Source organism: Sylvia atricapilla, unplaced genomic scaffold, assembly GCF_009819655.1.
Source record: "Sylvia atricapilla isolate bSylAtr1 unplaced genomic scaffold, bSylAtr1.pri scaffold_67_arrow_ctg1, whole genome shotgun sequence".
Lineage (NCBI taxonomy): Eukaryota > Metazoa > Chordata > Aves > Passeriformes > Sylviidae > Sylvia > Sylvia atricapilla.
In genome coordinates, this window is record NW_027077154.1 from 97,494 (window position 1) to 124,088 (window position 26,595).

At 54.1% G+C, this 26,595-nt stretch overlaps 1 protein-coding gene across 1 annotated transcript in view; it reads right to left on the reverse strand.

Annotated features, from left to right (window-relative positions):
• Positions 1–15,522, reverse strand: part of NOC2L (NOC2 like nucleolar associated transcriptional repressor) — a 31,520-nt gene extending 15,998 nt beyond the window's left edge. Inside the window, 14 exon segments of the mRNA XM_066340339.1 lie at positions 2,165–2,279; positions 5,461–5,597; positions 7,780–7,971; positions 8,711–8,824; positions 9,759–9,869; positions 11,430–11,508; positions 11,963–12,053; positions 12,637–12,688; positions 12,690–12,755; positions 13,282–13,404; positions 13,787–13,893; positions 13,896–13,957; positions 14,374–14,550; positions 15,479–15,522. Coding sequence (XP_066196436.1) covers positions 2,165–2,279; positions 5,461–5,597; positions 7,780–7,971; positions 8,711–8,824; positions 9,759–9,869; positions 11,430–11,508; positions 11,963–12,053; positions 12,637–12,688; positions 12,690–12,755; positions 13,282–13,404; positions 13,787–13,893; positions 13,896–13,957; positions 14,374–14,550; positions 15,479–15,498 — 1,446 coding nt within the window. The 5' untranslated portion in view covers positions 15,499–15,522.
• Positions 15,523–26,595: the final 11,073 nt, after the last annotated feature.

Here is a 26,595-nt window from a genome sequence, read left to right on the forward strand (position 1 = left end):
ACAGAAGCAGGAGACTGTTATTGATTCCTTACATTTTATTTGTCAATCCAGGCTCTCTGGAATGGGGGAGGAGCGTGGGGGGCCTTGTGCAAACAAAGAGCCCTGGCCCGGGGAATCGATGCCATAAACCTCGTTATGCACAGTTATTTCTTTGGCCCAAACAGAGCTATTGATCCCCCAGGTCAGACACATTAAAGGCACTGGGGGCTCCCTGGGATCCTCCCAGGACTCCAGGCAGGCAGGGAAGTGCAGCCACAGGCTCTGGAATTTGCCCAGGAGGTGGCAGGGACTTTGGGAAGGGGAGGAAGCTTGTCGCTGTAGGTCACGAAAGAAAGATTCTAAGTATTTCAGAAGGCAAAGAGCATAGAAAAAAAGGCTTTATTTCCTAATTCTTACTACCTTTTATAAGTGTTTTGATACAGCCTTAACATGACTGGGTGAATAGGAACAACACCTTTCTAATCCCATATTTTAAACTAGAGAAACAGCAAAACACCACTGGAAAAAAGATTATTTTGAGAGAGCTGTTTGCTGAGATTGTTTTGAGAAGAAACCCTCTTGCAATACTTTTTCTTGGGGAATAGTCAGCGGCTGCTAGGCAGGCTAAGAATCTCTCAGGGCCAGAAATATCAGGCCCCCAGAGCCCAGCTGAGGGCTGACAGCCAGGCTGAGGAGGCCTGCCTCATGTCCAGGGATTCCTTGGGGCGGGCTGGGAAGGGATAATGAGGGGGCAGAGGGCCACAGCACGTCACAAGGCAGCAGTGTGGCTGGAGGGAAAACCACTGGCAGACAGAGGAGAGGGCAGGCAGGAAGGGAGGGGGATTTTTGGCTCTCCCAGTTCCCACGTGGGAACAGGAAGGGAGCTGGGATCTGCAGCTCCCACTGCCAGAGTGCAAAGCAGCTCTGCCCCACAGCACCAGCCCTCCCTGCCCAAGGCAGGGGGGAATTCCTGTTGCCTTGGAATTCCCTGTGCCCCTGGGAGTGCACAGACACTCCGTCTGTGTCCCCTGAGGCAGCAGCAGCCACGGCGCAGGAGGGGAATTCAGAATTTCAGTCACTCCTTCCACCAGCACAGAAACCTGGTCCTGCAGAGCCCTGGCCAAAACCTGCCCAGAACAGGTCACAGGCAACACCTGAGGGTGCTCAGGAGACTGGGTGACAACACCTGAGGGTGACCCTGGCACAGTGGGAACACCTGGGGGTGCTGAGGTGCTCCTGGAACACCTCTTTGGGGCCTGACACCCAGCTCAGGCCAAGGTGTCAGAGCCAGAATGCCAAGAGAGGGGAAGGCTCTGAGTTTTCTCTCTTACAGCACTAAAAAACAAAAAGAATCCTCCCCCTGAGTGCCACGAGCCCAGAGGGGAGATGCCTCTGTCCCAAAATCTGGCTGGCAGGGTTTCAGACACACAGAGGAGAAGAGGAAGGAAGCAGGGGAACAGCAGAGCCACCCCAGCCAGGGAGCAGGAGCTTTATAACCATCCCACAGGCTGAGGATGTGGTTTGCAGGGGACCTTTACAACAACCCCAAACCACAACAGCCTCTGCTTCAAGAGAGCTGGGTTAGTCAGCCTGATTCAGCAGTGGGTGTCCTTCCTCCTCAGCGCCAGCCTCATGCCAAGCTCCAATCCTCACAGACATCTTCCAAAATATTTGTTTGGTTTTTTTTTGGTTTTTTTTTTTTGGTTTTTTTTTTTTCTTCCATTTCCCATTGTCTGCAGTCAGGAACCACTCTGCCTTCTCCAAGCAATGAGCACAGGCAGAAGGATGGGAACTTGGGGAGTTCCTGCAGTCAGGAACATCTCTGCCTTCCCCAAACAGTGAGCACAACCAGCAGGATGGGAACTTGGGGAGTTCCTGCAGTCAGGAACATCTCTGCCTTCTCCAGGATGGAGCTGGGGGAATTCCTGCAGTCAGGAACATCTCTGCCTTCTCCAGGAGCTGACCATACCCAGCAGAATGTGAACCTGGGCAGCTCCTGCAGCCAGCTGCAGCTCTGAGCTCCCCTGGGCCCACCCAGCTGCAGCAGCCCAAGCCCCTGGAGATGCATTTCTGCACCTGGGTTTAACCCAAGTCCAATCCCATTTTCTCCCCAGCTCTGGTGCTGCGTGCCAGGGATTTTGGGGAGCAAAGGGGAACCCCTGGTGGGTGCTCAGGAGGGACAAACCCACTCGAGGATGAAGGGCAGCACGGGGATGAAGGTCCTGGTGCTCTGGGACAGCAGGGTCAGGGCACGGATGCAGTGCATGCGCAGGGGGTAGAACCGGGACGTTGGCACCAGCCTGGGCAGGGGGGGAAAATCAATGAAAAAAAGGAATGAAAATGAATATAAAAGGAATAAAAATAAATATAGATAAAAATATAGAAATAAATGAGATGAAATCGAAAAAAATTAAGTATAAAGAAATAGAAAAAAGATAAATGAGGATATAAATAAAATTAAATAGAAATAAATAAAATAGAAATAAATACATATATAGGTATAAATACAGGTAGAAATACAGGTAGAAATACAGGTACAAATACAGTACAAATACAGGTAAAATACAGGTAGAAATACAGGTACAAATACAGGTACAAATACAGGTACAAATATAGGTAAATAAAATGAATATGAATATAAATATAAAAATGAATAAAATCTATAAATAAATAAGAATAAATATAAGAAAATTAAATAAATATAAGTAAAACAAATACAAAGAAAATTAAAGAAAATTAAAGAAAAAATAAATTATTTTAGACCAAATTTCTAGAGGCACTGCACCTGCAGCTTTCAGTGATGCAGGAAAACATCTCCTACTCTGCTGAAGAAATCTGCTCAGCAGCTTGTGCTGCTGGAGCCACCCCATAGCTGGGAATAAAATCTCACAGGAGGAGGGAGGAAGAGCCCTGACTTTTACTCATATTTTAAATAATAAGGTAATTAAGATCAGAGTTGAGCCAATTCCCAGTCAGGCGGATGGAGCAGAATCATCTCCTCAGGAGCAGGGAGAGAATGGAGAGCAACCCCAAAAACCCATTTCTGTCAGTGACCTGAAGTCACACAAGTGTCCAGCATTAAAACGTTGATGTTTTTAAGCCACAGCTCTCAGGTGACAGAGCCAAGCTGAAAAATGAACCCTCCCCAAAGGATTTGCTGAGCAATCCAGGAAGAGCCCAGGAAATAAAAACGTTTGACCAGGCGCCATAAATCAGCTGCATCCCCCTTCCAAATAGTGAAATAATTATCACTGGGCCCAGTGCAGGAATCAATCTGCTGTGCACCCCTGCTCTGGCACCTCTGGAGATGACCCAAGCCATTCCCAGGGATTAATTGATGGAGGAATAAAGCTGTTAAGTGTATGGATTTACTGTAAACCAAACCCATTCGTTTCAGAGGGTTCCACGTCCTGGGAATGCCAAACCCAGCTGGGACCAGCTCAGGGAGCTCCAGGTGTCCCCAGAGTGACTCCCTTCACCTCCCTGGGGAGTCCCCAAGTGCCTTCCCATCTCTTGGAATGGCTCCTGTCCTTCTCCAGGCTTGGTTTGGTTTGGCACAGCCCTGGTGGCCACAGGGGACAGGGACATCTCCTCTCTGCTCCAGGTCACCTGCTCAGGGACACTAAAGCTGGAATGTCACAGGCACCAAAAATCCTCATTTAACCACAAACACCAGGGACAGCTTGGTTTTTACAGCCCAGACTGGGAGCAGGGCACAAATCCCAGCAGACAAAGCCAGGAAAAGTATTTGGGGAAAAAAGAGGGGTACAGGAACAGGAGCTTCAGCTGCTAAAAACAACCAGCAGAGTGGAGAGGGGCCAGCTCAGGGAGCAGGGACAGGGACACTGTGACACTGTGACACTGTCCTTGTGCTGGAGCCAGGCGCCACCTCCCGGCACAGGGGACAGCAGGGGACAGCAGGGACACTCCTGCCATCCACCCCTGGGGACAAACCCCACTGCACACCTGGAGCAGCACAAAGAAAGGGCTGCAGAGGTCACAGTGTCCTGTCCCACGGAGCCACAGCACTCCTGCACCTGCCAAGCGCCTCCTTTATATGTATAATATATAAAAATACATCTTATATATATATATGATATATGCATAGTATGTTTTATATTTTATCAATATGTTATATATATAATTTATATATATCTATAGACATTTGTTATATATATGTGTGTGTTATATATACATTTATATATATATTTATATATGTGTATATATTTATTAATATTTTATATTTATGTAATTTTTTCATATTTACACTTTATATATATTTATTTCTATTTTATATTTTATATTTATCATTTATATTGATACATATTATCTGTATATTGCTCCCAGCCTGGCTCAGGGAGGAATCCAGGTGGGCTCTGATTCTGTTTTCCCAACGCTGGAATCACAGAATCATGGAATGGTTTGGGTTGGAAGGGAGTTAAAGCCTCCAGTGCCATGGCAGAGAAACCTTCCACCACCCCAGGGTGCTCCAAGTTCTGGCCCTGGACATTTTCCAAGCACAGCTTCTCTGGGAAATCTAATCCAGGGCCTCACCACCTTTAGGAGGAGGAATTTTTTCCCTGATACCTCATGTGAAGCCACCCTCTCTCTGTTTGAAGCCCTTCCCTGTGTCCTGTCCCTCCATCCTTTGGGAAATCCTCTCTCCATCTCTCCTGTAACTCCTTCAGGTCCACAGTGAGGTCACCCCAAACTGATCTCTGGGGCTTCCCAAACCTCAAAAACCTCTCCAGGCAGTGCCAAAGCTGCTAAAAACACTGCTGAGCCTAACCCCATTCTCCTCTCCTGTGCCCAGACCCCTGCTGATCCGCTGGGAGCTGCTAGGATCCATCCCCAGGAGCAGTGGGGGATGCCAGGAGGGATGTTTGCACCCTCTGATCCCATATCCTTGAAATCTGCTTATCTTCAGCAGCGCTGGGGAGTTTTTTCCAGAGCCGGGTTTTAAAGCTGAGAAATCTGGTTACCAGAGCTAACAGGATTTGGGAGATCACCAGAGATCCCCAAATTCCCTCAATGCTCCTTGTTAATAGGCACCTCAGAGCACAGACATCTCATCCAAACACAAAACTGGCACGAGGAGGGAATTCTCAGCAGCCACCCTGAAACAACAACTGTGTGTCCCACTTCTCCAAATCCCAACCAACAGGCCCCAAAAAATGCAGCTCCTAAAGGTATTTACAGAGCTGGGGATGAGGATTTTCTGAAGCAGGAGCAGATCGTTTTCCTTGCAGTCCCAAGGATCATCTGCCCAGGTTATTCAGACTGAGACTCTCCTTACACAAAGAGGAAAGAACAACCCCACACACGACTCTGTCACCACCTCACAGCTGCTCACACACACCTTGGGCTGGCAAAATTTCAATTAAATGTGAGCTTTGAGACCATTCGTGGTTAAATCCGGATCACAGAGCTGTAAAAGGACAAAACAAAGCAGAGCAAGAAGAATGGAAGGGTTCTACTCACTTGATACAGCCAATAATGACCTGTGTCAGGGGGTAGATGAGGGGCTCCAAGACCTCACTGGGGTGGATGGTGCTGAGAACTCGACACCAGAAGTACAGGCAGTGGATGTACTGCCAGTTATAGACTGACTGGAAGTTCTCCTGCAGGAAAAGGGCGAAAAAAAAATATAATTAAAATGTGGTATTTGATAAGTGCTCACCCTGCTTCTTGCTGAGGGAGGAAAGACACACTGGAGCTGCCATCCCCAGGGTACCAGTCACTGCCTGAAGGAGAAAAAAGGGAAATAAAAGGAGAAAAAAGGGAATAAAAAACAGTCTGGTGTGGCTCAGTTGGGCTCATGGAGAAGACAAGTCCCCAGCCTCACAGCAGGCACTGGGATGAGGCCAAGCACAGGGAAATCCTGCAGCAAACTTTTGGGAGAGACACCACCCAGGACAGCTTCATTTTATTTTGGTAGCTGCAGGGTGGAAGTGGCAGGCAGCAGAGCAAAGCTGCAGCTCTGGTTACCAGCAAAACCCTGCAGGAGTCCAGCAGTGACAGTTATATATATAATTTTTACTTTTTTTTATGTGTGTATATATATATTTGACAGCAGGGACAGTGACCCAGCCTGGCTCAGCAGCCTTGCACCAGGCCAGGACATCATTTTCAAGACTCTGGGCAGGTGCTGCAGCAGTTTTTTTGGTGTTTTTTTTTGTGTTTTTTTTTTTTTTTTTTTTTTTTTTTTTTTTTTTTTTTATTAAATAAAAGATTCTCAATTCTAGACTGACTAAAAGCTCAGCTGGAGCAGGAGCCCTTGAAAAGAAACCCTTCCCAAAAAGTTCTGTAGCTCTGCAGGTAGTGCCCAAACCCACAGCAGACTGCACTCACAGGCTGAGTTGTGGGTTTTTCCCCCAGATTTCTGAGGCCCCGCTCATTTCCCCATGGAAAATCAGGATGCACAAGGCCTGAGACAGGCACAGAACCCTTAAACTGCACCTCTGGGCCAAACCTTGCAGCAGGGAGTTAAACCAGGCACGCAGGGCTGTGCCACCTCTGCCCAGGCAGAGATGTTCCACAAAGCTTTCCTCAGCTCCTCCTGCACAGGGGCAGACAGGAACAATGTGCTCTGCTCATCACCACGCCTGCTCCATGTGAACAGGCTCAGAGCTGGCACTGGGACGTTTTTGGTGGTGCCATTGCCATCTGACCCTGCCCAGCTGTGAAATCAAGTGGATTTAACTCCTCGTCTGGGCCACAACTGAGGGTGTAAGGAGCCAGTGCAATCCAATTAGGGGATCTGCAGCCCAGACTTCATTTATCTCTGCTTATTTATCCCATGTCTGCCCAGCCAGGAGATTTAGCCTGGGCACTGACCCTGCCCTGTTTGGGGGCAGATGAACAATTTAATCTGTGGGGTCTGTTTTTGCTAAACAGAACTAAATCCAGGATTAGCAATCTGACTGAGATTTCCCAGGTCAGACTGAAACCAGGGCTGCTCCCCAAAGGTCTGAGCAGCTTTGTTCAGTTAAATCCTTTAAACAGGACTTTGCTGGGGAGCTGCAACACCCCGGGGTGGCTCCTTAAGCTGCTTTACCTGCAGGTTTTGGAACAGAGGCTGCAAACAGCAGCCTCAGAGTGCAAAAAGGGTGTCCAAGGTGGAAAGTGCAGCACAAACTCTTGTTGAGTAGGGAGAGAAAAGCAACTCCCACCCTGCAGGAGGGTTTGGGTTCAAAGGGACCTTAGAGATCATCCATGGGCAGGGAGAGCTTCCACCAGCCCAGGCTGCTCTGGGAAACACATTCCAGGGTCTCCTCATCCTCACAGAAGGAAGGATTGTCTCCTGGTATCCAAGCTATCCCTCCTGTCAGTGTGAATCCATTCCCGCCCATCCTGCCACTGGAAAACAGCTGGACAGAGACTTTCTCAGAGCTTCCTTTCTGGTCCTGAAGGCCTCTATTAGCTCACCCCAAACTTCCATTTTTTTTCCTCCTTCCTGCTGAAATTTTAGCAGACACCTCCTAGGAGCTCCAAAACTGGGCGAGACACCACCCAAACCTGAAGAGCTCACGGCAATTCCTCCTCTCACACATTTCCTCCTATGAGAGAAGGGAGAAAACCCTCTTTCCCCACCCAGGAGGGGTGCCCATTCCCAAAACTTCCATTTTTTTCTCCTTCCTGGCTGAAATTCTAGCACAGACACCTCTCAGGTCCTCCTAGGAGCTCCAAAACTGGGCGAGACACCACCCAAACCTGAAGCCCTCACGGCAATTCCTCCTCTCCACACATTTCCTCCACGAGAAGGGAGACAAAACCCTCTTTCCCCAGCCAGGAGGGTGCCCACCTTCTCCTGAGGGTGATGGCACTGCGCAGGTGGATGGCCAGCTGGCGGATGTAGATGAAGGCGTGCTGGTAGGAGCTCTGGGTGTCCAGGGCCAGCATCTCCGTCAGCGTGCGCTGCATGAAGTTGATCATGGGCAGAGCGTTGGGAGAGGTGAACCTGGAGTTCTTCACAAAGGCAATGTACATTTGCTGCCGGGGGGGAAGAGGAGAAAGAAATCAGCGTGTAAAACAGAGTAAAAGTGTTATTGGGTCACTCCTGGGTGTGTCTAAACCAGGGTTGAAGTGTTGCTTTTGTCAGGAAAAAAAAAAGGATCCAAACCAGGTTTGAGGTGTTGCTTTTGTCAGAGAAAGGAAGAATCCAAACCAGGTTTGAAAGTGTTGCTTTTATCAGAAAAGGAAGAATCCAAACCAGGTTTGAGGTGTTGCTTTGTCAGAAAAAGGAAGAATCCAACCAGGTTTAGGTGTTGCTTTTACCAGAAAAGGAAGGATCCAAACCAGGTTGAGGTGTTGCTTTTGTCAGAGAAAGGAAGAATCCAGCCCTGCTCCTCCTCTAGGGACACAGGAGTGTGTTCAGCCTGGAGCTGTCCCCCAGCAGAGCTGGGCAGCAGACAAGGCTGCAGGAGGGTCTGAGCTGGGCACAGCTTCCCCTGCCCAGGTGCCACCGTGGCAGGAAAACACACCTGGGGATTCAGCTGAAAGGGCAGAGCAGCTCAGGAGGATGGCAGATGATATTCACCAGGCACCACAGACCTGCCCTGAGCCCCCAGCAGGAAAGGCAGCAGTGGCAACAGCAACCTGACAGAATTTCTGCCCTCTCTGCTTTTCTGGGGCTGCCAGCATCACCTGCTCACATGCAGCTCGAGGCTCTGAGGTGTTTGCACACAACATGAGGAAGGAAGGTGCAGATCTGAGCATGAGCCAGGCTTACCTTGAGCAGGGGGCTGAGGTAAACCTCCTTCTTGTACCTGCAGATCTTGTTCAGCACCAGGAAGGCCAGGACTCTGACTGTCTCCTCCCCTGTGCTCCACAGAGTGATGCTTTGCTGGGATCAAACACAGAGGGCAGGTGAGAGAAGGGACAAAGAGCTCCTGGCTGGCCACAGACAGGCCTGAACCTCCCCCTTTTCCCTGCAGAAAGGTGACCAGGAGGCAGGTGGCATGGAGGTGGCACAGAGGTGGCACAATGTGCTGTCAGGAAGCCCTCCTGTCCTCACACTCTCACACAACAGCCAAGGCTGACGTCCCCATGGTCAATAAAAGCAACCTGTGCCAAACCAGCACCTCTAAAAAAACCACACAGCTTTTATCCCTGAGCTTAAACACTCGTTTGAGCTCTCCTGAGGGACTCCATCTCCCCCAGGTTCACCTGGTGCCCCCCAAAACCACTCACCTGCACCAACAAAGTGCACAGCACAGAGAGAGGGCTGGGAAAGCCTTCTCAGAAATGCCTCCCACCCTTCAGCTGAGAGGTGTCCCAGCCTCCTCCAGAGTCATTTCCACCTTCTGAGGCTTCCCTGCCTCCCCACAGAGCTGCCTGGCAGTTCCCATTCAGCTGCACCCTGCTGCCCTGGGTGTCTCCCCCACACCTCCTGTGTTGTTGTTCACACTCAGCAGTTGTGACTGAGCTGAGGCCACAGAAATATTCCACCCCCAGCTCCTCGAGTAGAGAGGAGAGAGGCAGCACAGACATTCCCAGGGCCTGGTAGCCAATTTTCCTCCATCTGGGGAGGAAGGAAGCAGCTTTTCCCCAAAAAACAGCTCCCTGAGGGGGAGCAGCAGCTACAAAACAGAGGCACCCACACGTTCATCTGAGGCTGGCATCACCCCCTGGCACCTGAGGAGAGGCAGGAATCCTCTCAGCACAGCAAGGGAACACCACAGAGCACTGAACTGCTAGGAATCCAGCCCAGATTCCACAAAAGGTCAGCTAAAATGGAGAAAAAAAGCCTTAGAGGTGCCCATGGCACATCCCCTTACCTTGAGCAGGGCCCTGCACTGCTTTGGGAAGGACAGGTAATATGGGACTGTGGAGTTCACGTGCTGCAGGACTGCTGCACTCACTGAGGCCTCTGTCAGGCAGGACAGCAGCTGTGGGGAACACAACACCCTCAGTCCACGGGCAGAACTCATCACCTCTCCTTCCCCAGCTCCATTTTGCTGGTTCCTCAAAGGAGGAGCTCACAGAAACCCCAAGAGCTGGATCAGGGCAGCAGCAGACACGGGCAGGTGAAAAGGGCTGAAAGGGCTGAAAAGGGCTGAAAAGGGCTGAAAAGGGCTGAAAATGGGGCTCAGGATGCTGCACCTGCGTGGCTGACGGTCCCTGAGCTCACCACGAGGCACCTCCCTCGTGGACACTGCAAAAAAATCTGTTTATCTGCAGTGCAGGACACCAAAATGTCACCTCAGTGCAAACCCACCCTCAGGCTGCACGAGGAGACATCACCTGAGCTGGCTGACAGCACCCTGGGCTCCTGAAACTCCCAGCAACTCGTCCTGAGGGTGGAATTCCCAGGATTTCTCAGGGGGAAGCTGGGACACTTTGGGTATTTGGGTGAAGTGTCCCAAAACTGACATTTTGTCCAAAGGCTTTGACAAAATGTGCAGAACCAAATCTTTGTGTCTTGTCCAGTTCAGCTGACTGCAGGCAAAGCCAAGGTGAGCTCCAGGCTGCTCTGAGAGAGGCTCTGCAAACAGCACAGGCATTTTGTCCACATTTCATTGCCTCCTCCTCGATCTGCAAAGATTCTGGGCTCTGCCAAGTCTGCTCACACACCAAAAAGAGGAGGTTTTGTTCAGAAATTGTGCCAGAAAATCCACCGTGGTGAAGGTTGGCACTGAGGGCTCTCAGCAGTGAGCCCAGGAGCTGGGATTGCTCCCAGGGACTGCATTCCCAGCTTTTCCTGGGCTGCAATCCTCTGCTGCTGGAGAGAGGCACCACAGCTTGAAGGAAAAAAAAAAAAAAAAAGAGAAAGCTCTCCTGATCAAATTGCTCTTTCTGCTAAGTCATTGTGCCAGCTGCCAGCTGAGGGACAGCAGCTCTTGGGTTCTCTCTCCTCGTATCCTTCCCTCAGCTGCTGAAAAATCAGCGTCTCAGTTTTTAACACTCCAATTTGGGGATGCTAATGAGGCAATCTCAAGCAAACTAACAAAAAAAAATTAAGTGGGGGCAGGAGTTTCCTTCAGAAACAATCCACAAATTGTCCCTGAAACAGCAGGGATTTTTGGATGGATGGGATGAGATGTTCTCACAGTCAGAGATGCCACATGTGAGGTCACCAGCTGAACATCTCAGTGTTTACCTCCAGTGGAGAGATCACAGCACCAAAAAAAATGAATTAGTGATGCAGAATGCAGCAACACAGACTGCAAACTACTTTAAAGCCTATTAAATATTAATCTGCCACACAAATTAAACACAGAGAGCTGCCAGAATGTTAATTCACCCTTCTTCACTGCCTTATACCCATCCTGATCCAAGCATCCTCCAAATTGGTAACTGGACCAAATAATTCCAAATAATCCCCAAACAACAGAGGGAAACAACGAGCACAAATCCCAGAGGGGCAAACCCCATCTGCCTCACTCCAAAATACAAAAATAAAAAGGCACAGGCTGAGCCCACAAACAGCAAATGATGATTTTTCTTACTTGTATGGTACAGCCAAGATAAACTTTGATGTCCAGCCGTAGCTTTCCCCAGAGAGGGCTGGTGGAAGGGAGAACCATTCTGGAAAGGAGCAAGAGGTGGGTTTAGCTTTAAAAAAAAAAACCCAAACAAACCAGATTTCAGCAGCAAAATGAGCAGTGAGATCAATTCCTTGCACCAACAACTGTCAGGCACGAGGTGCTGGATGGAATGGGGTCACACTGAGGGGACACAGCAGAAAGGTTGGTCCCTTCCCCTAAAAAACAATTTCCAGAGCCTGAACTGTCCCCTGAGGGCAAACACAGGCAATTCCTGAAGCCACACACCCTCTGCAAACACCTGGAGTTTGATATTGGAGGGGACACAATGAGGGGGAGGAAGAAAAGGAGAACCCTGTGAGCACCCTCAGGCACTCAGTGTTTGGGAAGGGCTGGCACCTCTGCCCCAGGCTCAAAGGCACCTCTGAAAACCCCCAGCAGCTTTCCTGAGGGTCCCAAACCCCCCTGAGGGTCCCAAACCCCCCTCCAGCACTTACTTGAGTTTGTTCTTGGGGGCTTTGGGGAGCAGCAGCTTGTGCAGGTGCTGGAAAAGGTCCCGGATACAGAAGGACACCAGGGCATTGAACACTGGGTAAAACAAACCAGGAAAGCATTTGTAAGGGATTTCCCATGGATTCCTGGTTTTCCCAACAGGAAAAGAGCTCCTGAAGTCTGTAATTTCCATGGTAGAACTCCTGCATTTCCTTCTGGAAACCCCCAGTTTGCCTTATATCCAAAGTTTTTTAATCTAAGACTTCCAGAGGCTGCTTCTCCAGGAAAAACCCAGCCCTGAAAGCAAAGATCCCAGAGCAGAACTCCTGCATTTCCTTCTGGAAACTCCCAGTTTGCCTTATACCCAAATTTTTTTTAATTTAAGATTTCCAGGGGTTGCTTCTCCAAGGAAAACCCAGCCCTGAAAGCAAAGCTCCAGAGCAGAACTCCTGCATTTCCTGCTGGAAACCCCCAGTTTGCCTTACACCCAAAATTTTTAATTTAAGATTTCCAGGGGTTGCTTCTCCAAGGAAAAACCCAGCCCTGAAAGCAAAGCTCCCAGAGCAGCACAGCCAGAGAAGCTCCTCAGTGAAGTGAAAGGGTGAATTAACTCCTGCCTGTGCCCATCTCCCCTCTCTCCCACAGCTCAGTTTCCCCCAGGTGATCCCCCTTCCCTCACCTGCAGTGTCAGTCACCTGGAACTTGCTGGGGTCCCCACCACTGTCACCTTTGGGTGGTGGCCACGGCTGCCTTGTAGGCTTGGGTGATCTCATGGAAGAGTTTTGGGGTGAGATTCCTCTGGGGAAAGAAGAAAAGGGGTTGTTGAGGATCTGCTGGGACTCTGCAGCTCCTGGCTGGACAGGAGTGCTGGAATTCACTGGACTTTGATGTGGCAAAAGAGCTCCAGCCTCAGGACAGGGTTAACAAACTTAGTGGCCTTCACCTCCCCTAAAACTGGCTTTTATTGCTGAGGCTTGAGAAGGAATTAATTAGCTGCAAGTAGTTTCCAGTTTGAGCTTCTTTCCCCTCAGCTACTCCATCATTACTGAATATGTGGCTAAGAAAGCTCCTGGAGCTGCCAAAAATATCCAAATTCGATCATTCTGGCCTCCTCTGAGCCACATTCCTGCAGCTCCTCCCTGATGTGGAATGGAAGCACTGAAATCATGGAGCCCAAGAGATGACAAAGCCATGCTGAAGGCACAAAGAGCTCAGGGGGCTTGGGATATAAATTTTTGTGCCAGATTAACACATCCCAAATCGGTTTTTCACAGGCAGGGAGGAAAAACTCTCCAGTGCTTGTGTGTTCCAACTCCCTGCTCACCTGGGCAGCTTCCTTCCAGCCCTCCACCATCTTCAGGCTCACGTGGATGAAGGAAACTTTCTTCTTTTTGGCTTTTTCTTGCTCATCGTCATCATCATCATCATCTTCTTCATCACTGGCTTCCTAAAGAGATCAGCAGGAGGGAGTGAGGGAAGGTTTCCACAACTCCTGCCTGGCCCCAGCTCTTTCCCTGGGCAGCTGCTGAGGAGAAAGGGCTGGTTTATTAAACCCTGTGGAAAGCAGGAATGGTTTAGGTGGGATATTGGGAATAAACTCCTCTCTGTGAGGGTGGGGAGGCCCTGACACAAGGTGCCCTGTGGCTGTTCCATCCCTGGAAGTGTCCCAGGCCAGGCTGGACAGGGTTTGGAGCAGCCTGGGACAGTGGAAGGTGTTTGGGATTGGAACTGGATGAGTTTAAGGTCCTTTCTGACCCAAATCACTCAGGACTGGCCCAGGAGCACAAACACTGCCCAGGGAATTGAGCTCAGCAGTCCCCAGCAGGTACCTCGAGGGTGTCAGGGGGTCTGTGCACAGCCTCCTCCTCCTCAGAGCTGTCTGAGGCATCAAAATCCAGCAGCCTGCGGTCGTTCTCCTCCAGGAACTTATAAAACTCGGATCCCTGTCCTTCAGCCTGGAGAGCTGATCCTTGTGCTCAGATGCCTTTCCCTTCTTCCTGCTGGGAGAGGGTGAATTTATTCACTATTCATTGTTTATTCACTGCTCAAAGTCCTGCTGAGGCTGTAACAAAAAAAACCATTTCGTTAAGGATTAAGAAATCTCGATGGCCAGATACCAGATTGAGCTGGGACAGATGGAAACACCTGGAAAAACCACTCCAAGTTCATTTCTCAGCTCCTCAGGATTTCTCCAGGGATGGGGACAGCACCACCTCCCTGGGCAGCTAATTCCAAAGCCTGACCACCCTTTCCATGGAGAAATTCCTGCTGATGTGCAACCTGAGCGCAACCGAGGCCTGGAATGGAGCAGAGCCCCACCTGGGGCTGTCCCCTCCTGGCAGGGAGATGTGGAAAGCAAAAAGCTCCTTTTCTCCAGGCTGAGAATCCCACCCAGCTCCTTCAGGGCTCCCCTCACCTGCCCAGCCGTGCCTGCAGCCCCGGGGCCGCCTTCCCGCCCGGCCGCTGCCTCACAGCGCCGTGAAGGGCCCGGCCGCCTTCCTCCTCCTCCTCCTCCTCCTCCTCCCAGCCGCCGTCATGCTCCGAGTCCGAGCCGGCAGCCAGGAACTCGTCCACGCTCAGATCCTCCAGCTTCCTGCGGGGAGAGAAAAGGGAATGTGAGGGGAAAGGTGAGTGTGAGGGGGAAAGGAGCGTGTGAGGGGGAAAGGAGCGTGTGAGGGGGAAAGGAGCGTGTGAGGGGGAAAGGAGCGTGTGAGGGGGAAAGCAGCGTGTGAGGGGGAAAGCAGCGTGTGAGGGGGAAAGCAGCGTGTGAGGGGGAAAGCAGCGTGTGAGGGGGAAAGCAGCGTGTGAGGGGAAAGGAGCGTGTGAGGGGGAAAGGAGCGTGTGAGGGGGAAAGGAGCGTGTGAGGGGAAAGGAGCGTGTGAGGGGAAAGGAGCGTGTGAGGGGGAAATCAGCGTGTGAGGGGGAAATCAGCGTGTGAAGGGAAGGCAGGCTGTGAGAGGGAAAGGAGCGTGTGAAGGGAAAACAGGCTGTGAGGGAAAGGAGCGTGTGAGGGGGAAAGGAGCGTGTAAGGGGAAGGCAGGCTGTGAGAGGGAAATCAGCGTGTGAGGGGAAGGCAGGCAGTGAGGGGGAAATCAGCGTGTGAGGGGAAGGCAGGCAGTGAGAGGGAAAAGAGCGTGTGAGGGGAAGGCAGGCTGTGAGGGGAAATCAGCGTGTGAGGGGAAGGCAGGCAGTGAGAGGGAAAAGAGCGTGTGAGGGGAAGGCAGGCTGTGAGGGGAAATCAGCGTGTGAGGGGAAGGCAGGCAGTGAGAGGGAAAAGAGCGTGTGAAGGGAAGGCAGGCTGTGAGAGGGAAATCAGCGTGTGAGGGGAAGGCATGCTGTGAGGGGGAAATCAGCGTGTGAGGGGAAGGCAGGCTGTAGGGGGGAAATCAGCGTGTGAGGGGAAGGCAGGCTGTGAGGGGGGAAATCAGCGTGTGAGGGGAAGGCAGGCTGTGAGAGGGAAAGCAGGCTGTGAGGGGAAGGCAGGCTGTGAGGGGAAAGCCCGTCCCGGCGCGGGCGCTCACCTCCTCCCGGGGGCCGCCATGCTGCCTCCTTCACGCGGCCGCCACTTCCGCTCCCGGCGTGTAGCGCGGCGGAGAGACCACGCCCACTATTATGCAAATTACCTCATGCCGTGTTTAGCCACTCCCCACAACACCGCTGACCCCGCCCCTCGGCGTTGGCCCCGCCCCGCCCCGCCCCGGCCGGCCGGTCCATCGGTCCCGGTCATTCCCGGCCGGAATGGGGAATAGCGCGGCCGGCGGGCTCGGGACGGGATTGTGTCCCTTCTCCGCAGTGCAGAGGCCGTGCCTCCAGGGGTCTGTCCCCTCCTGGGCCGATCAGTGCGGGGAAGGGCGTTTGGGGTGCCACAGTGGGGTCCACTGGAAGGGCATTGAGGGGCTGCAGTGTGTCCCTGGGAAGGATATTGGGGTTCAATGTGTCCACTGGAAGGATGCTGGGGTTTACTGTGTCCACTGGGAGGACATTCAGAGGCTGCAGTGTGTCCCAGGAAGGGGAATGAAGCTGGGGAAGGGTCTGCACCACACAGAGTGAGCAGCAGCCTAAGGAGCTGAGCCTGGAGAAAAGGAGGCTCAGGAGGGACCTTCTCCCTCTCCACAAAAACCAGACAGGAGGCTGTACCAAGGCAGTGCCCGGTCTCTTCTTCCACGTAACAGCGACAGGACACGAGGACAGAGTTTCCAGCTGTGCCAAGGGTGTTTGAGGTCGGACATCAGGAGGAATTTCTCCATGGAAAGGGTGACCAGGCCTCGGAAAGGGCTGCACAGCGAGGTGTTGGAGTGCCAAGGAGGTGTAAAGCAACTCCTGGAGGTGTCACCTCACTGCTCTGGGCTGTGACAAGGTGGAGATCATTCCCAGCACGGCTTCCATGATCCCAAAACTCTTTCCCTGCCTAAATGATTTTTTTGCCACCCCTCAGGCCACGCCCACCAGCATTAACCACGCCCCCACTATAGCCCCGCCCCTCACCCTTTGTGCGGCGCGCAGCCCGGGGCGTGGCCATGCGCACAGACCACGCCCTCTCTCCCCTTAGCCCCGCCCCCGCGCCGTGGCCACGCCCCCGGTGCCGGTACCGGTGCCGGGCCCTCAGCGGGGCCGGTGCCGCCGGGATCGCTGCGCTGGGCCCGTACACGGACACACGTGCGGGGCCGCGCCTCTCCGCGGGGTTATTCCGGGTGACGGAGGAAGCCGCAGCCGCGGGCCCGCCCCGGCTCCAGGAGGAGCGGCCGCCGCCGCCGCCGCCGTGCACCTGCCCGCCCCCGGGCCGCCCCGAATCGCCGGCGGTAGCGGTGCGGCTGTAGCGGCCACGGCCGCAGCATCCCCCCGGCTTGGGCCGTGGCCGCCCCGGAGCCGTGAGTACCGCCGGGCACGGCCCTGCCGCCCGCACCTCCTCTTCTCTTCTCTTCCTCTCCGGCTGCCTCTTCTTCCTCTCTGCCTCTTCTTCCTCTCTGCCTCTTCTTCCTCTCTGCCTCTTCTTCCTCTCTGCCTCTTCTTCCTCCTCTCTCTCTCCTTGTCCCTCTTCCCGGCGGGGCCGGGCCCATCAGACCCGCGGGGGATAACGGCATGGGGGGACACCGCAGGGGTCACGGGGATGGGGACACACCGCAGGGTCACCGGGGATGGGGACACACCGCAGGGGTCACCGGGGGATGGGGACACACCGCAGGGGTGACCGGGGGATGCTGGGGGGACCCCCGGAGGAGCTGCCGCTCCATCCCTCCCGGCGCCGCTCCTGCGCATCCCTCCTCAAGAGAACAAGTTTGCTCTCGGGGTACCCCGCAGCACGTCCCGGGGGGAGCCACCGGCGCCGTTTCCGAAGGTTTTGGCACAACTGGTGTCGTTCCCAAACCTTTGCGGAGGTTTGGAGCGGCCGGTGCCTTTCCCAGCCTCTGTGGCCGTTCTCTCTGCATCATCCCCGGGGCCGGCAGCATCCCTGTGCCCTCCTTCCCCGTCCTCTGCCAAGTCCTGGCCACATCCCGTCGGAAAAGGGAAAAGCCGCAGCTCCGGAGCCCCGGGAGGCGCCGCAGAGCGGGGCTGTCCCTGTCCCTGTCCCTGTCCCTGTCCCTCTCCTCGGTGCTGCACACGGGGCTCGGTGAAGGGCACGGGGAGGAAGCATCACCTCGGGTTTTCTGCAAACTTGTGAGGGCCCTGGGATGCAGCTTTTTGGGTTTTTTTTTGGTGGCCTCTGCAGTGGCTGTCAGGGGCCCAGGGCTCTCTCCTTGAGCCACAGCAGCGCTCTGGAGCTGGAGCTGGTCCCAGCAGCCTGGGCCAGGCTGGTTCTGCTGCCTGAGCAAACCCTCCTTCTCCGGGGAGCAGAGCCCTGACCTCGGCAAGGCAGGAGAAGGTGCCTGTCCCTGTCCTGTCCCTGTCCCTGTCCCTGTCCCTGCCCTGTCCCTTCTGTCCCTGTCCCTGTCCCTGTCCCTCCCCGTCCCTTCCCTGTCCCTCCCCGTCCCTTCCCTGTCCCTTCTGTCCCTGTCCTCAGGAGCAGTGGCCTTGCTCTGGAGGCTCTGTGTGCAGGATCCCAGCCCTGCTGTGACTTCTGTGCCTGCTGTCCCACAGCATTGTCCCCGGGGGCTCTGCCCTGCTGGAGCTGATCCTGGAGTGATTCAGCAACACGTGGATGTTCCTGGGTGCCTTTTAGCACCGACATGTGCTGCTTTGTTCCAGGTCTGGTGTTTTGGGGCTCGCTGACCCCTCGGTATCCAGGGACCTTTTGTGCTTCATCCCAGCAGCCAAAGCAAACCCCTCTTTGCAATCCCTTCCCTCTGCACCCCGAGTTTCTCTCCCTGACCCGTGAACATCTGCTGGAAACCCTTTTTTGTTCAGCACAGCAGTGAGTAAGACTCAGGGAGATGTTGGGTGTAAGAGATCTGACTTTCCTTCCTGAGCACTGAGTGATTAATGAATCACAGCGAAGAGCAGCTAATTCAGAGCACACCAGGAGCTGGCAGGCAGAACAGGCACCTGCTCTCTTGGCTCTGGAGCCCAGCATCCCAAATGGAGCTGCTCCTGAGCATCTCGGGGGGGCTGGGATGGGCCCTGCGGCCTCCTGCCAGCTCAGGTCGGCTCGCTGGGGGTGGCAGGGGGACGTCTTTGTTCTCCAGAGCCTCCTCCAGCCCCTCTCTGCCAGGCACAGACAGCGACCATCTGCCCCTCAGCCAGCCTGGCTCTCTGGAGATGGAGTGGAGATGAAAGCAGGACTCCTCTGAAGGCTGGGGATCTGCTGGGGAGGCTGGGGATCTGCTGGGGATCTGCTGGGGAGGCTGGGGATCTGCTGGAGAGGTTGGAAATCTGCTGGGGAGGCTGGAGATCTGCTGGGGATCTGCTGGGGAGGCTGGGGATCTGCTGGAGAGGCTGAGGATCTGCTGGGGATCTGCTGGGGAGGCTGGGGATCTGCTGGAGAGGCTGAGGATCTGCTGGGGATCTGCTGGGGAGGCTGGGGATCTGCTGGAGAGGCTGAGGATCTGCTGGGGATCTGCTGGAGAGGCTGGAGATTTGCTGGAGAGGCTGGGGATCTGCTGGGGAGGCTGGAGATCTGCTGGGGAGGCTGGAGATTTGCTGGAGAGGCTGGAGATCTGCTGGAGAGGCTGCTCTGGGTCCTTGCTTTGCTGCATTTCGGGCTCAGCAGCTCCCAAACTGAAGTCCTGGTGCTGCCTGCTGGATGTCCTCAGGAGCTGGAGCCTCCCAGTCCTGGAGCAGGCTGGCCTTGGCAGGGCTGAGAGGCTCCATCTGCTCGGCCTGGCCTGCTGCAAACCATCCCCAAAGGATGTGGCTCCTCGGGGACAGCAATTCGAGCTCCTCCAGCTGCAATTCCCAGGGTCTGGGACCTGCTGCCCTTGGCACTGTGCCACTGAGCTCAGGGCCGTGGTGCCACATGCCCCTCAGTGCCCGGGGACGTGGCCTGTGCTGCTGTCAGCCACGAGATGTGAGGGAATTCTTTTGTTTCCTGGCTGGGAAAGACTTTCCCAGTGCTCCACTGGAGCTTGTTCAGAGCAGGAGTGCAGAGCTGGTGTGCTGTGTGTGGGCACAGAGGGGCTGGGGGAGGCTTTGGGAACCATCCCCGTGGTGCTGAGCCAGGCAATGCCCACTGGTGACCTCCTGCTCTGCAGAGAAAGCAGAATTACTTCACGTCCTGCCCATCTGTAAAAGATCCCTTTGCCTGTTTGCAGCCAGCAGATGCTGAGTGCCTTTTTTTCCTGCTCTCCCTGCTGCTGCTGCTCCATCTCATGGAGTTATCCTTCCCTTTGGAAGCCAAGGGCTGTCTCCTGCTGAGTGTCCCCGAATTCATCGCTGTCCTGTGACACCAGGGCACTGCTGGGCAGTTGGGAAGTGCTTCCTGGCGCTTCATGTGAGGCTCAGAACCTCCCTGAGCAGCACAAAAAATCTGAAAAAACACGAAGGCTGAGCCAAAAGGCGTCGTGGTGACCCGCTCTGAGCTGGCCACTGTCACCTGGAGCCACCAGCAGAGAGGGGAGGGACACAGTCCTTCCCTCTTTGGGCCAAGGACGCTGCAGAGAGGCAGGTCTGGGGGCCAGGAGTGTGGCTGTGAGCACTGCCATGGCCTGAGCTCTCTCCCCTTGGTGCTCACAGGTCTGAAAATCCAGCTGGGGACACAGATTCTGTCCCAGGGCGGAGCAGGAGCTTCGTGTGACGAGGTTTGGCACAGCCCAGGCTGTGACAGAGCCTCCTCTGCCGTGGCTGCTGGGGACACTGGGGAGGGGAATCAGGACATGACCCACATTTCCAGCTGCTGCCAGAGCCACAGGGCTGCTCTTGCACAGATTTTGCTGTGCTTTGGGCAGTGGGAGCTGCAGCCCAGCCCCAGTGCAGCAAAACCTGCACGCTCTGCTGAGCATCCCAAGGCAGGAATCCATCTCCAGCCCTCGGGAATTGAGCAGTCCCAAACCTCCTCCAGCCCTGACCCCCAGAATGACCCGAATATTGCTGCAGATGCCTGGGGATCCCTCAGCCGTGGAGTTCTGCTTGGAGCTGCAAACCACGGGAGACAAGAGCTGAGTTTGGAGGTGTCTGAAGGGAGAGGTGCTGCTGTGGGAGGGGAGGAGGAGATGAGGGTGTTCTTCATCCCCTCTGAGATGTGGGCATGCCCCAGGGCAGCCAGTGCTCCTCCTTCCTCTCACTTTTTTGGGCTAAGAACAACACGGACCTTCCAAACAGAAGTGCCCCAGCGGTAAGGAGGCTTTAATTAGGAGAGTCGTGCAGGTTGGTGTGTGCACCAGAACGCTCTGAGGCAGTGCAGGGAAGGGCTGGGAGGCTGTGCCCTGCTCGGTGTGCCCTTCTTGCCTGCAGCCAGCTCTGTCTCTGTGTGCCTGGAGCTGGCAAGAGAGTGCAGCTTTTCCCTGTCCTCCCCATCCCCCTTTTGCCGAGGCTCCACATCCTCCCTGGCAGCTTGTCACTTCTCTGCAGATGTCTAGACGGGAGGATTCAGTGCGTGTCAGTTATGCCTAATTCATTAAAAAAAAAAAAAAAAAAAAAAAGGGAAAAAAAAAAATAAAAAAAGCCCCAACCCTCCTGGGAGCTCGGGGATTCTCAGTCCTGCAGACTCAGCGCTGTCTGCTCTGCCTTGAGGCTCCCTCGCAGCAGATTCATCCCAGGGAGCTGCAGCAGCAGCAGGGGCTCGGTTAGGGGAAGGCAGGGGCACAGGGAAGGATTTATTTTTAGGGCTGGGCTGTGCTCCTTGTCCCCACTGCTCACCCCATCTGTGCCCTGCCGTGTCCCCACCGAGGGGTTCCAGCCCCCCCTGGCACTGCCAGCTCCCCAATTCCTGCGGGCAGGGGCTGGTGCCAGCAGGGAACGGCTGCCTGGGTGCCACATTCCCATCCCAAACCCCATCCCAAGCCCTGTGTGGGTACAAAACCCAGCCCCGAGGAGCTGAGCTCTCCCTGCCAGCGCCGGCTCCTCCAGCCTGAGCACACAATGGAGCTGCTGATGTGAACGGGAGCTGCTGCAGCCTGTCAGCGCCTGTCTGAGCTCCCAGAGCGGCCACAGCCTCCTCTGCACAGGGCTCAGAAATAAAAAACACCCCCGAGCGTTTTGGGGTTTTTTTTTTTTCTGTGCTGGTGACGCTGCTGTGCCACGTCCTGGCAGGGATTGACTCCTGCCTTGGGTTTAGTGGCTGCTTTGCATCTGGGTCCTGGGCAGGCACAGCTGAGTGCTTCCCATCCCCTCTGCTGCTGGCCGAGGTGGGGATGCAGTTTATTTTGTGGTTGGCCCTCTGAGAGAAGGAATAATTCAGGATATCCGAGTTTTGGGCGGTAAGGGCAGTGCAGATCTGCTGTAGCTGTGGAAAAAAAAAAATAACAACCAGCCTTAGCATTTGATTATTGACAAAAAACCTGCTGCTCCACTGTGATCCTCTCCCTCCCCAGGGATCCCAGGCTTTTTGCTCCATCCCAGGGGGAGTTTGGCTGTGCCATTTGCAGCCCTGGAAGGTCACCACGGTGTCACCTGCTTTGTGCTGCTGTGACACCCTTGGGCTGGAGGGCAGTGCCAGCCCTTTGTGCCTTCCCCAAAGGCAGCAGTGCTGTGGGAGAGGGCAGAGCTGAGCACAAACAGCTGCTCTTTCCAGGAGAGAGGCGCTCAGGGACGTGGCACAAAGGGATGGGGACACATGGGTTGAAGCTTGGCTGCCTGGCAGGGCCTGAGGGCACAGGGCTGTCCCCTGTCCCCAGCTCCCCTGTCCCCAGCAGGAGCAGCTGCACAGGATGTGTGTCCCTGCTGCCTCCCAGCCCTCCTGCCAGACACAAAATCCCCATCCAGGCTGTCAGCAACAAAAACACCCCTCATTCTCCAGGGCCTTCCTGGGGGAAAGGGCAGGCTGGGAACTTCTCCCTGGAGGATGCTCTGTTCCCTGTTTATAGCTCAGCACACTTCTTTTCACTCCCAGCAAAATATGGGGTTTTTTTGTGCTCAGAGAACAGGCCTCCCTTTGGGCAGGGATCATTTGCATTAATTAACAGAGCTGTTATGCATGGCCACGCTCTGGCGCAGAGAAGCCAAACAAACGCCTCTTTTTTAATGTTTTTGGGGTTTTTTTTGAGGGTTTTTTTGGTGCCACAACCTCCGAGTTTATTCCGAGGGAGAAGCACATCCCGACACATCCCGTGGGGACACGTGCGGTGCTGCTGCCCACAAAAGTGGCCTTGTGCTTCCTTCCCCACCTCTGGAGCTGTGCACACTGCTGCCCTGTGTGCCGTGCTGCAGGCATTAGTGTTCCCCCATTAATCACAGCCCCCTCGTTTCCTGGGCGGCAGGTTGGAGCCAGGAAATGAGGAATGTTTGGTGGAGGGAGCAGCTCTGGGGGGTTCCAGCCCTCTTCCCACACTGGGTTTGTTCTGTTCGAGCAGAAGAGATCTGATGGGGACAAGTTCTTGTGGGGTGGAGGGGACAGGGGGACTGATGGGGACAAGTTCTTGTGGGGTGGAGGGGACAGTGACACTGGTGGGGACAAGTTCTTGTGGGGTGGAGGGGACAGGGAGAGTGATGGGGACAAGTTCTTGTGGGGTGGAGGGGACAGTGACACTGATGGGGACAAGTTCTTGTGGGGTGGAGGGGACAGGGGACTGATGGGGACAAGTTCTTGTGGGGTGGAGGGGACAGGGAGAGTGATGGGGACAAGTTCTTGTGAGGTGGAGGGGACAGTGGCACTGAAAGGGACAGGGGGACTTGGGCTGTCCCCAAGGTTTCACCCAGCCCCATGCCAGGGCTCCGGGAGGGTGACACTGTCCCCTGCTTTGGGGACACCCCTGGAGCACAGTGGCACTGTAGTGGCTGCGGTGACACCTCCCTCTTTGTCCTGGCTGGGTGACACTGTGGTGGTGTCACTCAGGGTGGGTGGCACAGTCCTGTGCCAGCCCTGGGACCAGGGACAGAGGGCACTGAGCTCTGCCTGCTGGCCATGGGGTCACTGCAGTGTCACAGTGTCACTTGTCACTGGCCCAGGGCCACATAATAATAATAATAATAATAATAATAATAATAATAATAATAATAACAATAATAACAATAATAATAATGAAAAAACCTCCTTTCTGGGGTGCAGTGGGCTGTGGAATAACCCAGGAATAACGTTGGAATCAATATGACTCCAACAGAAGTTGTTCATTATTGACATGACGTGATCCCAGGTCTGCTCTCCACGTGGGCACACATTTTTGGGGTTGACCAAACTGCTTCTTCCTCCTGAGGCAGGCACACATCCTTCAGGACATCCACTTGGGCCATCCTCACCTTTTTCCTCCCTTTCCCAGCGTTTACATTTTTTGCAGAGATTTTCTCGGGCTTTCTCTTCTCGTTTTTGACCCCGTTGTTCCCTCGGTAACCTCGATGGATCCCTGAGAGCTCTGACAACAAAACTGCCAGCAGTTTAATGATATTTCTCCCCTCCAGTTTGGCTGGTGCATCAGAAGGGCCTCCTACAGAGAAATATCACTGCACTGGGGGCATCTCCCCCAGCAGATGTCACTTAGGAGCTGGGGATGTCCCAGGGATGCTGCAGCTTCCAAAATGTGGGAGGATGAGGCCGAATTCCCGGGTTTTTCCTTGCAGCTGAGGGCACGGTGACACGGTGACACGGTGACATGGAGAGCACCAGCAGAGCTGTCAGGGCCAGGAGGCCCTGGGGGATGTGAATAGAAAAGGGCATCGCAGGCTTCTCCCCGCTCAGGAAACATGTTTATTCATCTTTTCTTCTTTTTTTTTTTTTTTCCCACCCTCCCCCAGAACTCTGGTACGTGTTACAACTGCTCTTTAAAAAAGGAATGAACAAAAAAAAAAAAAAAAAACAGGGAAGAAAGAGGTGGCTGAGCAGGCACAGGATGCTGGGCTGCTATTTTTAGGCTGATGTGGAGGTGTGCTGAGGAGGAGCTGAGGGGATTCTCTCGCCGAGGGGATGCGGGGGCAGCAAAATCCCGTGTTTTGATTTCCAGCTGCCTTTTTCCCCTGCTGCTGCTGCCTCCTCCTCCTTCCTCCCGCTGCTCACTCAGCCCCTCCTCGCCCTCTCCAGCTCTCCCTCGGGTGCTGCTGGCTCAGAGGAAGCCAAAAAGGGTTTTTTGGAGCAGGCTGGATGCAAACAGCACTGGGAGGGGAGGAAAGCTCTGCATGAATAAATGTTCCTTGATCACGCAGGTTTTGTTTTCCTGGAATCACAGAATGGTTTGGGGTTGGAAAGGACTGTGAAAATCAGCTGGGTGCAGTGGCAGGGACACTTTCCACTATCTCAGGGTGCTCTGAGCTCCATCCAGCCTGGCCTGGGACACTTCCAGGGATCCAGGGGGAGCCACAGCTTCTCTGGGAAATCCATCCCAGGGCCTCCCCACCCTCCCAGGGGAGAATTCCTTCCCCATATTGAACCTGAATTTCCCCTCTTTGTTTGAACCGAGGGGCATTTCCCCAGCAGGACCTGCTCAGAGGGTCACTGTCAGCACAGTGTTGGAGCCGTGGTGGCTCCCACAGGGATAAAACCTGGATTGAGGCCTTCGGTTTCAGCTTTCACGTTTTTCCAGATTCTGCACTGCATTGGGGCATAACTCTGAATTTCATATGAAGTGTTAGCAAGTCCTAATCACAGCTCAGTCAGACAAAACAATCCTTCTCCAGCCCCAGGACCAAGGACACTGCTGCAGCTTCAGGCCCAAAAAGTGCAAAAAACAGCCAAATTGAGGGGAGCAAACTGGGAGGATGGGACTGCATCACCTGGAGCTGGAATTGGACAATTACCCCAACGTGTAAATGGACCAAAGCTTATAAAAGTGTGAAAACTCGTGACTGGTTGTCCACCTTGGGTAGAGCCATGGCCAGGCTCTTGTACTGCCCAAGGTGTATCCTGTAAAGTATACAATAATAATCCTTTTAATAAATACAGGATTATTCACAGAATTCACAGAATCACCAGGCTGGAAAAGACTTCCAAGGTCATTGAGTCCAACCCAGTCCCAACATCTCAACTAAACCCTGGCCCCAGTGCCACATCCAGTTCTGCTTTAAACACACCCAGGGACGGTGACACCACCTGGGCAGGACATTCCAGTACTTTATCATCCCTCCTGGAAAAAGCTTTTTCCTAATATCCAACTTGAATTCCCCTGGTGCAGCTCGAGGCTGTGTCCTGTCAGTGCTGCCTGGAGAAAGAGCCCAGCCCCACCTGGGCACAGGCACCTTCCAGGGACTTGTGGAGAGTGATGGGCTCACCCCTGAGCCTCCTTTTCTCCAGGATAAACAGCCCCAGCTCCTCAGCCCTTCCTCACAGGGTTTGTGTTCCAGCCCCTCACCAGCCTCAGTGTCCATCCTGAACTGAGATCCCAAACTGGACACAGCACTCAGTGTCCATCCTGAACTGAGATCCCAAACTGGACACAGCACTCAGTGTCCATCCCACACTGGACACAGCACTCAGTGTCCATCCTGAACTGAGATCCCAGAGCTGGACACAGCACTCAGTGTCCATCCTGAACTGAGATCCCAGAGCTGGACACAGCACACTCAGTGTCCATCCTGAACTGAGATCCCAGAGCTGGACACAGCACTCAGTGTCCATCCCAAACTGGACACAGCACTCAGTGTCCATCCCAAACTGAGATCCCAGAGCTGGACACAGCCCTCAGTGTCCATCCTAAACTGGACACAGCACTCAGTGTCCATCCTGAACTGAGATCCCACACTGGACCCAGCACCCAGTGTCCATCCTAAACTGGGACACCCAGAGCTGGACACAGCACTCAGTGTCCATCCCAAACCGGACACAGCACTCAGTGTCCATCCCAAACTGGACACAGCACTCAGTGTCCACCCCAAACCGAGGGGCCAGTCCAGTAGCAGGTGGCAGGAGCCATCCCAGGGGCACTCAGTGTCCAGAACTGGACACAGCACTGGAGGTGTGGCCTCAGCAGTGCCCAGTCCAGGGGCAGAGTGACCTCCCTGTCCTGCTGGCCACCCCATTCCTGATCCATCCCTTGTCCTTCTGGACCACCAGGGCACCCTGCAGCCCCGTTTAGCCGGCTGTCTTCCTTTAACACATGCACACTGCCCCTTCACTGTGTCCCAGGCGGTCTCTTTAGACATCACACTAACCATTTCCATTTCTCCCCGGTTTTCCAGAGGCGGTGGG